The sequence below is a fragment of the Impatiens glandulifera genome, chromosome 2 (assembly GCF_907164915.1).
Source record: "Impatiens glandulifera chromosome 2, dImpGla2.1, whole genome shotgun sequence".
Taxonomy (NCBI): Eukaryota; Viridiplantae; Streptophyta; class Magnoliopsida; order Ericales; family Balsaminaceae; genus Impatiens; species Impatiens glandulifera.
Window position 1 is genome coordinate 31,180,978 of NC_061863.1, and position 14,526 is coordinate 31,195,503.

General features: G+C 35.9%; 1 protein-coding gene across 1 annotated transcript; it reads left to right on the forward strand.

The window, feature by feature from the left end:
• The first annotated feature begins 2,151 nt into the window (after nt 1-2,151).
• Nucleotides 2,152-4,842, forward strand: LOC124927118 (protein MCM10 homolog). Its single transcript, XM_047467469.1, has 11 exons — nt 2,152-2,313; nt 2,486-2,672; nt 2,830-2,904; nt 2,989-3,226; nt 3,330-3,454; nt 3,543-3,576; nt 3,686-3,732; nt 3,853-3,990; nt 4,078-4,142; nt 4,216-4,282; nt 4,375-4,842. The coding sequence occupies exons 1-11, from the start codon at nt 2,232-2,234 to the stop codon at nt 4,544-4,546; spliced, it is 1,230 nt and encodes a 409-aa protein (XP_047323425.1). The 5' UTR covers nt 2,152-2,231; the 3' UTR covers nt 4,547-4,842.
• Nucleotides 4,843-14,526: the final 9,684 nt, after the last annotated feature.

A 14,526-nucleotide genomic window follows, 5' to 3' on the forward strand; every position in this document is an offset into this window, starting at 1 on the left:
GAAGAACAACCAAAATCCCATTAAAGACTTTTGGATGATTCGATCCATTTGACTCTTCTAACCGACTTTGGGAGGCTATAAATAGCCTCCTAAATAAATATGAAGCCAAGAGATTAGATATCAAGCCTTAAATCACAAATTACAGAAAATCCTCCATTGAAGTTTCAAGCTTCTTGATTTTTTGAAATTTCGTATAAGGCTTTAATCTTGGATCCAAACATCTCAAAAGCTTCCTTAAGGTCTAAATATTATTCTCCAATCCTTTATTTTCTTATAATCATCTTTTAATTCATACCACTAGTTTGAAATTGAAATTTTTATATTTTAGTTTACATACGCTTGTATGTTGTATGGTTTTTGAATTTTATGATTGAAAATCAATTTTATGATTATTTATGAGTTTTTTTTGTGAAAACTAGAACCGATCAATCAGTATTAAAAAGAAAAACCCAAATTTGAATTTAAGAAATCAAAAAACGGGTTTGCTGTTCTTGGGCCAATCCTTGAGGATCACAACCCATAAAGTTTCCCAACATGATTGTAATGATGTTGGGAAACTGTTTGGATCATGTTTGATCCATCCCAATTATATTTGATCAAAATCAATATTTTCAAAATAATTGAAATTTTTTAGTCCTTGATTTGGTCCAAACGAACAACCAGTGTTCTTATTTTGGTATCAATAAAGTCTATGAGGTATAAAAAAGTTATTGTCTAGTTCTTCTCACCTCAAAACAACTTTAAAACCCAAAACTCTATTTTTTTCTACAAACTGTTTTAAACAAATTGATCATCATCTAAGTTGATTGATACCTTGGGATGATGTTCTAAATATTCATAGGAGCTTTGTGAAGCTACCCATGCCCTTGGATCAAAGAATCCAATCCTCCATCAAAATTACAAAACCTGTAATTTTGATGTTCTTGAGGACCGGTAGGTTCAACTAAGAACATAGATATCTGACTCGAGGATCTTCGGTCATAAACTAAGAGATCCGACCGAGAAATTGAACCTAGGACCATAGGTCCGACCGATGTTCTTCATCAAGGATTAAGAGTTTTGACTGATGTTCTTCAACTAGGACCAAGGATTTTTATATGCGACCGAGAATTTAGACCTAGGACCGAGAACTCCCGAGCCTAGGACCATTGATCTCTACTTATGATCGATATATCAAACCTAAGACCGAAGAATTTCGACATCAATCGGGAGTTTCCGAACTTAAGACCAATGACCTCCACACATGACTGAGAGGTCAAACCTAGGACCAAAAAATCTCAACCTCGACCGAGAACTCCTAAACCTAGGACCGATGACCGAGAAGTCAAACCTATGACCGAAGAATCTCGACCTTGATCGGGAATCCTTAAACCCATGACCAATGAACACAGCTCAAGGCTAACAAATGACCGGTGTTTTTTACACCCTGGCTAATGATCTTAGTCGAGGACCAAGAGTCCTTAGTACATCGACTAAGGCTTCATAGCAAGGACTGATGGGTCCGACAGAAGGTCCCGGACCTCGACCAATGAAAACGAACCAAGGCATATGACATCGGTCCTAAGGCTTGTTTGATTCCCATTTTCAAGATCTAAAATTATTTTTGTAATTTTGGAACTTAAAACCATTTTCTAAAAAACCCAAAAAATTTGAAAATAATTTCAAAATGTTTTGGATATTTCCACAAAAAAATATTTTGACAAAGACTTATTTGAGATTAATGTTTAAACCCTAATGCCTTTAAAATGACTGATGTTCTTTAGGTACTTCCGTTCCTAAGTTAGGAGTAGCAACATGTACCAACTTTAATAATTATTTTTAATTAATTTCAACTTTGTCATACCTACTTATATAACTTTTTACTTATTAATAAAATACAAAATAAAATGTTTAATAACATAATATTTAAAAATTAAGAAATAATTGTGCAAGAGAATTTGGTAGAGAGAATGTGTAAGGAAAAATTAACAATATGTTTGACCCAAAAAAATAAATATAATTTATCTATATTCTCCTAATTTCCCTCTTAAAATTTTTATAAACTATAAATATGTAAAATAAATAAAATCTTCAATTCAGTATGAGCCACAACTATCATCAAATTTCACAAAAGCGCGCCAATGGTTCGCCAGTTTCAAAAGGTCCCTCCAAATTAGTATTCATTCCCTTCTCTAATATATTGACCACGACGTTGGAGTAAAGAACAGGAGATCAGCGAAAATACCTCATTCATGGCGAATCCGCAAGATGATCTCGATCTCCTTCTCTCCCTTCAAGATAGGGTTCTAGAAACCCCTCCTGCTTCCCCTGCAGGTGCACATTTTCACTCATATATCTGGCTGCTCGATATCCCCTCTCTTTCTCTCCTTTTATCACTATTCTCCCAGACTTTTCCAAAATAATCTTCTATATCCTATTGGGAGCTTGCTAGCTGGCAGGAAGAGCTATCTTTGTTTCTGATTTCAATTACCTGCTTCTTTTTCAGGTTACCTTTCCGACAATGGGCCGCCCAAGAGAACGGGACATGCTGATATGTCTGTATTTCGAGATGCCGTGCTAGATTGCCTTGATTCTGATACGGATGAATCCAAGAAGGCTCTCAAACTAGACCGTCCGAAGCTTTCTAAATCCAATGAAGTTGTTGTTGAGAAATTTTCTGGTGTCCGAATTAGGTTAGTTAATTACATCATTTTTACACCTCTTAGAAACCGAGCAACTGAGCATGAGCAGTGACGTTGTCAACAAATAAGAGCCTTAGCTCTGAGCAGTCTGTTTATAACATTCTTCCAAGAATCGTTTCACTCAATTCTTTTATTTGTTTGTTCTCAGGAATCAGCTACTCTCCCAGTTAGAAATAAAGAACCTATTTTCCGATATTCGATTTGTTCGGTTATCAGCAATCAAGTAGGAAGATCCTCAACTTTCAGATAAAGATAGTGATTTGTTTTCTCTTTCAATAGCTTCAACGTTTCTTTATTGTTCTTTCAGAAATGTGCTAATAGGTGATGCTCTCTCTGGTTGTTGGGCAACTGTTGGAGTTCTCACTGAGAAGGGGATTCCTAAAATGAGTACAACCGGGAAGAATTACTGCACATGGAAAATATGTTGTCTTAATGCAAAGTCGGTTTCCCTTTTCTTGTTTGGTGTTGCTTATCAGAAGAGTGTGAATGAGGAAGTCGGCAGTGTCTTTGCTTTGTTCAATTGTAATACCCGCAAGGATAATTCGGTATTTTCTATGTGATACAATTGAATGCCCCCCTTCAACATTTCTATCTTGTTAATTTTGTAGAGATATACTAAGGTATACAAAAAAATGTTGTAAATTTCAGGAGTATGGATTCTCTCTAAGTGTTTTTTCAGCTAATCACATTGTAAAGATCGGCACCTCTTCTGATTATGGAGTTTGTAAAGCTATTAAAAAGGATGGGTTGCCCTGTACACAAGCTGTAAACAAGTATGTACATTCAGTTCTTCTTTATCATATTAGTTCATCTTAAAATACTTTGATCATTTTTATTCATTTTGTTGTTGTGCATATACAGATGCAAAGGGACATACTGCTCATACCACACGGTGGTAAGATTGGGCTCATTTTGTAAACTATGTTTTCTTACAAAATTTGGAGTTGAATGTCCATCCCAATTAATTGATTGGTATTGTTAAAATCTTGTTAATTGCAATGCAGAACACATCTAAGAAGTATATCACTACTAGAACTGAGCTGAAAGGAGGGTATGCTGTTCCAACATAAAACTTGTAGTAGCATTTTCTAATGTTCAATATTTAGGTAACAAATGATTTATTTGGGGATAGATAATACTTATGATTATCCCTGAAATTTTGTCATTGAAGGAACCTAAGGACTGGTTTCAAAGATTATAAGTTAGAAGGAGTTCACATAGTTGAACCTCGAGATGACAGAGCAAAGTTTAGCAAGTCCATGCGACCAGTCAAGTTTTTATCTGTGGATCAGATGAAAAAAGCATTAAGGTAAGAAATAAAAAAAAGGTCACTCTAATTAAATCCAAGATTTGAGGAAATATTATCTAGCCATGTGTTTCTTACTGCAATTAACAGCAAAGCAGACAAAGTGACAACAAATACATATTCTCAAGGCCTAAGATTTCTAAAAGAAGTAGCAGGTTACTTTCTTTTCTTAAGATTTATTGAATCTGTTATCCCATCTGATTATGTTCTTATGACTTTTGTTTTAAGGAAAATCGCAACTAGACTCCAGAAAGAATATTCATGATCTGTCTAAAATGCAAAGCTTAGGAAAGAGGTGAAAAAAGAAGAATTTATTTCTTAACTGAGAATTACACATTGAGGACTCACTCAAACAGCATACTAAATATTTATCTGAAAACTGTTCAGGCCTTCATCGTCCAGTAGGACCAGTACCAATTCAGATTTTCCTGTACCCTCATCCCAGCATTCAAATACGAAAAGAACAAAGGGGGATGTGATAACTTCTCTAAAATCAACACAAGTGGTTACAGAAAAGATGATAGAACTGGACTTTGTTAGCTCAGACGAGGAGATGTAACATTCTCTCAAATTCTTCTACAGCTTTGTTCATTGGTTTGGTTTTGCTTCACCCATCATTTTCTAAACACAGCCAAGAACTATGAGCAAAGTAGCATAAGGAAGCTGTTGATTCTGGTTCTCTGGACCTCTTTGGATGTTCTAGCTCATTTGGCCAAGGATATATAGTATTCTTGTTCATAAGTTGTGAAGGCTATTAGCCATGTTTTGAATAACCCATACATTGTTATTAATTTATCAACTAAAAAACTCAAATTTTAATATTGCCTTTTAATTTATCACCTACAACATTATTTTTCTCTGGTTGTTTATATCCTACAAAATAAATTTTCGTTTATTTGTTATTTAAGATTATACTACATTTATATACATTATTTTGAATACAAAATCATGTATGTACCTTGTTCAAGTGAAGTGTTAACTAGATGTACTGTTATCACAAATATTTTATAACAATACACAATTTACTCGATAAAACAAAATTATTCTAAGTGATACTTCTTTCCATGCTTTCAGTTGATTTGTATTTTATTCAAATAAACTTTGCTATTTTTTATTTATATGATTACATGAATTAATGATGTGATTTACACTAATGTTTTTTTTAACAATCTTAATAAAATATTTATTATTTTAATTGTATAATTAGCATATTTGTTAGTTATATGAATAATAAAAATCCCAAAAACGTCTATACTAAATTTTGAGGAAATTTAAAATATTCAGATAAAATTTTCTATTTTGATTCAAAATGAAAACAGAGTATTAATTAATTTATGAAAATAAAGTTGATATATTACTAGTTGTGATATGTTATTAATTGTAAACATTAAATATTATAAATTGGAAAATCAAAACTAATGATAAAATGAAAATGATAGCCAGGGACAGATGCAGATGCAGCTTAAGACTGAGGTGGGCTTAAGCCAATCCAAGCTCATCCTAATTTTTATATATATCCAGCTTCAGCTTAATTTAGTAGCAGATGGTGATATGCATACATACATTAGAGAGAAGATGTGGTGAAGAAGACCAGGAATGCTGTCACTTAACTCCTCTCTAATATAACACGCATAGAAATTACTATTCTTTTTTACTTTACTCATTTCTCTTCTTATATACATATATCATTTAAATTTTTAACTGAAGTCAAAATCAAATTTCAAAGACCAATCGAATTGAAACTTCGAAGGTATATTCAAAGAAAATATAAAGTTATTATTTTGATTTTTTTATGTCTATTAGAATAAGATGAGGTTTAAAGATAAATTGTATAAATATTATTTTTTTTAACATAGATGATGTATTAGGTGGTCAATGAAGAGATAAATATTTTGTTATAAAAGTTATGTATATTTGAGACGAACAAAATCAATATTATTTATCCCTCGAATTTTTTTTTGTCTTTCATTTTTTATATATAATGATTTTGTTTTTTTGATAATTATATATATGTAAGATATATTTTAAATTATGTTAGATAAAATTAGAACGGTTCACAGAACTTAACATAAATAAACCTTCCATGCAGGAACAAAGAACCGGACCAGTCAAAGTACCCAACCGGATTGAGAAAACCGGCCGGTCATATCACTCAACCGGTTAAAAAGCTCCACCGGTCAAGTTATCAAACCGACCTGAAACATGACCGCTCAAAAGAAGGCTGGAAACACCAGACAGCCGGTCAATAACCGGAAGTCATCAAGCTAAGTCAAATGACCGACCAGCATAAGAAGATACTTCGGGTATCTGTTGAGAACGATACCAAAGGAACAGACTGAACATTGCCATATTCATACAAGTCTGAGGACAGTCTGTAGGCTGCAGAAGACCGTCCTACAAGATCTTTCTACTTCAGGATAAATCAGAAAGAAAATCTCCTAAGTACAGACAATTGTCTAACCAACAGTCACCATATTGAGTAAAAGACAAACCTAGCAGGTTTGTCTTACACACTGGACAGGTCTGTAAAATTGACCGCCAGGTCTGAACAGTTGACCGCCAGGTCTGAATCACTGAACATCTGCTCTGCCAATCAAATTCAAGGAAGTGAAATATGACCGTTGGCATATTTCACCTATAAAATGAGCAGCTGAAGAAGAGTAAATGCGAGACACAAGAGATTTTAAGGGGGACACAATGAACAATTAATTTACAAGTGATAAGATTATGTTCTCTCTCTAAAAAAGGCCTAAGTGCTAAAGTTGAAGTGTGTATTTACAATTTCGGTGTAAATTGTACGGGTGTTATCGAGCAGGAAATAAGTCTCGATCGGATTGTATTTGTATTCCTTAGTGAATATCCTTCTCGCGGTTTCGAGAGGAAAGGGTGACGTAGGAGTTTTATCTCCGAACATCCATAAAAACTTGTCTTGTTATTTACTTTCCGCCTGATTTACTTTATAACCGAGCTGTACTAACCGACCTACACCATTTTGACCGACTCTACACTATCTAAACCAAATCACCAAGTTACAAAAACCGACCCATCAATTTCCAAACCTGTCTTATACAAAAACCGGTTCTGCCTATCTCGTGAGTGTGCTGCTTTAACCTGAAACAAACCTCTTCCGCGCTTGAACCTGGTTCAAGGGTTTGTGACAGTTTGTGTAGTATTGAAACCCCGTTGTTAATCTCTAACCGGATTAATCACCACCCTTTGAGTAAGACGGGCTAACCGGCCCAACCCCGGTCCCCCAGCCGCGACCTAGATCCTAACAAATTATTATAAAAATTAAGTTCTATGTGACAAAATTTTAATGAAGGTTTATTGGTTAATGTGACCAAATTTTAAATTCGATTATCTCAAATTACATATTAGTATTTTATTTTTCATTTTTTAAAGTCTATCTCTAAATTTTTCTTCATTTTGTTTTTTAAGCCCACCCTAATATTAATTCGTAGGTCCGTCCCAGATGATAGTTAACCAAATAAAAATTATAGTTCACCAAATAAAAATGAAGGTTGATGATGACTATTTGAGGGAGTGATTATATTGGGAAATTTGAGCAAATGCCTCTAAAAAAGGTATTAAATGTCCTGGTGACCGGCGCATAATTTAATTTTAATCGCGCTGGTGACCACTTTATATTTTTTTAACGAAAATACCCTTTTTGCGTAACGCGATAGGGAGGATCGTCACGCGATGGGAAAGCATGTGAAAAGTCTAGATATACCCTTACTATTTAATATAACTTCCATTTTTTTCATTTCCTTTCTCCTCCTTCTCTCTCTTCCCGCTCTTTTCCTCCTTCTCACTAAACGACGACGATCGACAGACAGCCACGACGACGATCTTCGACGGACACCACCATGAGCACAAGTACGAGCACGGTGGTAATTGATACTCTTTTTCCTCGATTTGTTTGTTGTTTTCGTTAAAAATGGTATGGTCTGGCGATGGGCGGTCGCGGTCCTTTCTCGTGATGGGCACAATCGTCTCGCGCTCGCGATAGGACTCCTCGCAATGGGCACGATCGTCTCACGTTCGCGATAGGACTCCTCTCAATAGGACTCCTCTCGATGGGACTCCTCACGATGGGGCAATTGTCTCGCGATGGGCACGATCGTCTATGGGTGATCCTCTCGCGATGGGAGATCGTCTCACGATGGGCAATCCCTATTATATATTGGATGATGATGATTGATCATGATAATTGCATTACTTAAATAATATTATTTATCCATTCATGTTTTTAATTGCATCTGAAGTATTCGTTTTCGATAATGGAGAGTGGAAATTTACTACTAATGGTATAATGTATTTTCATGCGACTTAAATCAGAACTTTGGATTTACCCCAAAATACTACGTTTGCCGAATTAGTTGATATCCTCTACTATAGACTTGACGTGCAGAAATCTAAATATTATTTAGTGCTTCAAGTCAAGTATGATGTTCGCATATGATAAATCCTCCCCCTCTTGTTATTGATCAAGATGAGGATGTGAGCACATATTTATCATAGTTGATTTCGGGTCGCACTGTGTCACCACTATGTGTCTCTGTAGTAGAGAAGTCATCACTTACTCAAGAAAAGATACCACTACTTACATACTGAACTCAAGAAAATATGCTACCATTTACTCAAAAAAGTATACCAGGAGTTGTACCCTCGTAGGATCTCTTTGAAAGTCAAAATGAAGCAGGAGAAGAAGAAAACTCTTTGCCTCATTATGAGCACTTGCATACTACTACTAGTGTCGCATAAGTATTGCACCCATGCCTACACCATATACTCTAAGAGCTTCATTTCAATCGACAGACCGATTATCAAAACCTACACCATCTACTGCAAGAGCATCAATACCTACACCATCGACAAACCCGACAGACCCATCACCGACAGACCACTCATTTGGGATGACATTAAGTAGTGAAACCATATTGGAAGTTAGTGTGTTATTTGATAATAAAAGAACTTCAACTGAGGTTATATAAATATGCAATAACTAATCATTTTGAATTCAAAGTGGAGAAGTCAAGAAAACATCTTTGGTATATGAAATGTTTAGATGAGACATGCAAATAAAGATTGCGTGCTGTGAAATATAATTATCTAAGATGTTTGAGATTTGAAAATTCAACCAACAACACTCATGCTCAGTTTTGTCAAGGCCAGAGAAAATAATACAAACACCAACATGGGTTATTGGTCAACGTATGAAGAGTAAGTACATGGACCATCATCATGACCACTTGCCTAAGAAAATAATTAAAGTCATGCAGACAAGTTATGGGATACATTTGAGTTATAATAAGGCTTGGAGGTTAAGAAAAAGGGTTTTAATGGAGGTGCGAGGAACGGTAGAGGATTCCTATGGAAATTTGCCATCATACCTTTACATGTTGGAGAAGAATAATCCAGGTACCATAACAGACATCCAGACAGACGAGCTCATCCACTTAGGCATATGTTTATGTCCATAGGCCTCTCAATTAGGGGTTTTAAAGCCTCTTGTCGTCCTGTATTGTGCGTTGATGCTATTTTTCTTAAGCACATAGTGGGAGATCAACTATTGGTGTCTATAGCATTAGATGCGAATGAGCAACTATATTATGTTGCATTCGGCGTTGTTGATTTAGAGAATAATAACTCCTGAACTTATTTCATGCAAAAACTGAGATATGCAATTGGATTAGTTGATGATCTCATCTTCGTATCCGATAAACACCCAAGCATCGTCAATGCCTTGTGTGCTCTTTTTCCAGAAGCAGACCACGGTACGTGCATATATCACATAAAGATGAATATTATTGCCAAATTCAAAACTGATAAATGTAACACAGAGTTTGATTTGGCTTCTCGTGTGTACACAGTCCCCAACTTTAATCATTTTTTACAAGATCATGGTTAAGGATCAAAGGATTGCCGCCTATTTAGGTTCCAAAGATGGAGTAGAACATTTTTCTCCGGTAAGCAATACAATCAACTCACAAGCAATTTGCTACGAGCTTTAATAGTCAGAGCAGGGAAGCCAGAAAGTATCTAATTTCAACAATGGATAAATATTTAAGATTCACAATACAACATTGGTTTAATGATAGAAGAGAAAAAGTGTCCAACCACCAAGAACATTTATCTCCAAATTATGAAAAATTATTATATGAGGAATTCGAGAAGGCTAGATTTTATACCGTATCAATGCTTAACTGATTCGAGTTTTATGTGCATGACAATGAGTCCCATTTTAAAGTCAATTTGAAAGACAGGAACTGCACTTGTAGGGTATTTAAAGTATCCGGTTTTCATTGTACGCATGCACTGGCTGCTGCCCGTCACCGAAATTTGGTTTCATATGACTTCTACTCAAGGTATTATTCAACTCACATATTCAATCTATTTAACCAATTGTTTAATCGTTCTATTTTCCTTGCTCACAAGTATTACACAACTAAATCTTGGTTGAATACATATGCAGAGACATGTTATCCTGTTGGTGATGAAGACAATTGGGATGTTCCCGAAATTATCAAACAACGTGTGTGCCTAAAACTACCTGTTAAGGTTAAGAAGGGAGACCACAAACAAAGCATAGGTCATCCCAAGGTGAGGTCCGTAAGGTCCCGAAACGATGAAACTCATGTGCTGGTTTAGGATCTAATAGAGCAACATGCAAAGTAGTGATGCCTGCACCATCTACTGCAAGCGCATCATCTTCTCAGCAGCATGAGTCACCATCTCAGCAGCATGAGTCACCATCTCAGCAGCATGAGTCACCATCTCAGCAGCATGAGTCATCATCTCAGCAATATGAGCTTTTAACTTGAATCATTTATTGCAACTCATCAAGTACAAATAATTTGTTATATTGATTGCTTCACATTTTGACAGTGTTTGACTTGGTGGTTTGAGATTGAGTTATGGTTCATTGGCTAATGAATATTCATTGCACTTCCTTTTATGTTAAAGTTTAAAGTTAAAGTTTAAAGTTAAAGTTTCTATTAAAATTACACTTCCTTTTAAGTTTATTTTCTTTATAAATAGAGGTAAAGTTTCTATTGCACGTACACGAAATGGTTTTATATTGAAGGTTATCTTTAAGTCTGAAGTGCAGGCAAGGAAGGATACTCAATTTAGTATCCTTCCTTACTTTACTTCAGCCTTGAAGTTTCACTTACACATAAACGAAATGAAGGTTTTCAAAGTATCCAATTAACCATTTCTTTGGTATGATTTAGATATAAAGTTCATGTTCAATTTTTTTGGTATGTTATCCTGTCTGAATCTTGGTATGTTTTAGATATAAAGAAAACATAGGCTATCAATTCGCTAAAAGGGACTTCCCTTTGCTAGACAATCAGTCCCTTTTTCGCCAGACGATCAGTCCCTTCGCTAGAGGATAAGTCCCTTCGCTAAACGACCAGTCCCTTCGCTAGACGACCAGTCCCTTTTTCCCTAGACGATCAGTCCCTTCTTTGCTATATGATCGTGTTGAACAATTATCCTATGTAATGAATACAAAATAAGGCAGAATACAAGATAAAAAATCCACTTCAACTTCAAGTTCTCTCCAAACATTCAGATAACAAAAAATATTAACATTACATCAACTTTACAAAATACATACAACTATGGTTCTAAAATTTGATGGAATAACCTGACCGCCCACTTCTTCCTCCAAAACTCCATTTCACTTGAGGTCACATTCTGTACACCTTGGTTAGTAGTCAAGTATTCTATATACATAAGCATGAAGACACAACGGTCCCCACTCTCGATTGCTCTGCGGACTTCCCCACTCTTAGCTCCATTGGTTGCTTTCGGGGGTGTGGAAGTCTTTTGTATGTCATAGAATTAAAGCTTATCTTAGGAAACTTTCTTCTCCCTGGAGGAGAGGTTCCATTTACGAGTATATATGTAATCATTTCACACAAGGGTTTTAAAATGAATCAAGATTCTTCAAAAGTTAAGAATCACAGTCATAGACGTCAATGTGCCACTATTGTAGACAAGCAACACACAATATTCAGAGCTTGTTAATCAGGTTCACAGGGACATATATATCATCTACTAATTTCCATGTAGGCAAGTATCTTTTTTCACCGCCCTAGTTATACTCGAAAAATTCTCCGATGTTATAATTATTAGGATTTTTAACAAAAGTAACTATATTCGCGCCATAACTTATCTCCGAGAAAGCAATCCCCTATTGCTACTATATTCTTATATGTCTTTCGATATTGTGCAACCCTTTTTCTCAATAGGTGACAACATGCGTCGATATCATGCACAATGGAAAAACATTCAGTATTTATATCAAAGAACCTTGTTAGAATAACATTAAAGATAAATTGCACGACTTACCGTATCTTGAAGCCAGGTGAACCTTGTTTTAATTCTATCAAACACATCCTTCCCTACTTCGCAAGTTAAGATATCATTATTTTCTTTGTCAGTATCTGGTTCTTTCGTCAATTTCTGTACTTGATTCAGCAGATGATCTTCAAAATTTTGAAGGAGATTGACTGTTATTGGATCATTTGTCTTTGCTAGTTTTCCCGAAGGGTAGGTGAACGAGTGATCTATCTTCCGCTTCCTCATCCTATTATTTCGCCCAAATGTTTCTTTAGGAGGAGTATTATATATTTTGAAATCATCATCACCTTCATCCTTCTTCTTCTTCTTCTTCTCATTCTCTTGTCGCATAATTTTGTTGAGCACCATTTCATCTTCCTTCTTCTTCTTCTCCACATTCACCTCATCCTCCTTCGCTAAATCGTCATCCTCCTTCACCTCATCCTCCCTCGCTAAATCCTCCTTCGTTAGATCCTCATCCTCCTTCACCTCATCCTCCTTCACATCATCCTCTTTCGCTAGATCCTCATTCTCCTTCGCTAGATCCTCCTTCACCACAACCTCTTTCTCTAGATCCTCATCCTCATTTGCTAGATCCTCCTTCACCTCAACCTCCTTCTCTAGATCCTCATCATTCTTCTCTAAATCCTCCTTCACATTCTCCTTCTCTTTCTCTTCAATCTCCATCTCCTCACCCTTCATTCGTCTTATCTCCTGCACTTTCCCTTTCTCCTTCTCTTCAATCTCCATCTCATCACCTTCATTCGTCTGAATCTCCTGCAAAATGGAAAAATATTATGGTCAGTCTATAATTGCATTACTTTCAATGGGCCCATCGCTAGACAATCAGTCCCTTCGCGATACGATTTTTCCCATCGCTAGATGATTAGTTCCTTTACGAAGGGACTAGTCATCTAGCGATGGGTAAAATTGTATTGCGAAGGGCCAGCCTTGTCTAATTTCAATATCTACCTCATCCATCTTATTCTCCTTCTTCTTCTCCTCCTTCTTCTTCTTCTTCTTCATATTATCTAATTTGGCTAATAATATGTCCATCTTTTGGTTGGATTTGGCTAATAACTGTTCGAACATACTAATAACCAACTTTCTCATATAAGCATGGTGATTTTCTTGAGTTTCTTTGATGACCATTATGTATGTTTTTAGCTATATTTTCAGCTATTTGACCTCCTCCTTCAACTCTATTTTCAGCTCTTTGAGCTCCTCCTTCATCTCATCACATTTACATCTAACTATAGGTGCTAGAGGTGATGAAGGACTTGACATCACGATTGGGGACTAAGAATCTTGTGGTGGGGGGGGGGGGGGCTAGATTCTTGATCATAAGCAATCTTTCTCTTCAGGTTGACTTCTTTGAGAGTAATATCTACATCTTCAGATTTTCTTTTCCCAGTTACAGGTTTGGGAGTAGGTTTTTTAGGTTCTTCATCTTCACCTTCTTCACGGCCGGATCTCTTCCCATCTGTAAATCCCTCGAACAAATTATAAACTGAAATGTCTATTTGTTCAAAGTCCACCCCATTGTATAATCTCTTCTCCATGGAGGACTCTTCCATCTCAGTCAGATCCGAGGTCTGAAGGATATAATTTATCTCCTACAATGTATTCTTCTTATTGGAGTGATTGATTAATAACCTTGGGCGTGGAGACTCATTAAGCTCATTCCTACTAGCGAATTTAGAGACAAAGATTTTGATGACCTCATATATTCACACTTAAAATGCTAGTGCAAACCCATAAACGTTATAAGGAAAAGGATCACTATTCAATCTCTCCTCCTTCTTCTTAAAATATAAGGAACTAAGAAGTTTCATGTTCTTGTTCAGACCCTTCAGGGTGGCTCTAAAGGAGACCCCCATGGAAATCATAGGAAAGTTTCCACATCTTCCACCATGTGGAGGATTTTGACAAATAAAATCCTCATTGGGTCAAGTTCAAATAGGTACTGGAAAATCAGACATACCAGCCCCATCTTCCATGCATCTTCCTTATCAGTACATGATATAAAACGAGACTCAAACTCGTTCATTCGTATATTCAATTTCCCTTTAAAATATTTCATCAAGAGAGGTAGAAACCTCGGCATTCATCTTCTTCTTTGTTCACCACCGGAAATATGTCGAAGTTAAGGCCTGTAATCAAGGTATACTCCTTCATACCAAA

Coding starts and splice junctions, on each gene's coding strand:
- LOC124927118 (XM_047467469.1), top strand. CDS start 2,232: ATGGCGAATCCGCAAGATGATCTCGATCTCCTTCTCTCCCTTCAAGAT. Junction 2,314..2,485: donor CCCTCCTGCTTCCCCTGCAG/GTGCACATTTTC, acceptor CTTCTTTTTCAG/GTTACCTTTCCGACAATGGG. Junction 3,577..3,685: donor ACTGCTCATACCACACGGTG/GTAAGATTGGGC, acceptor ATTGCAATGCAG/AACACATCTAAGAAGTATAT.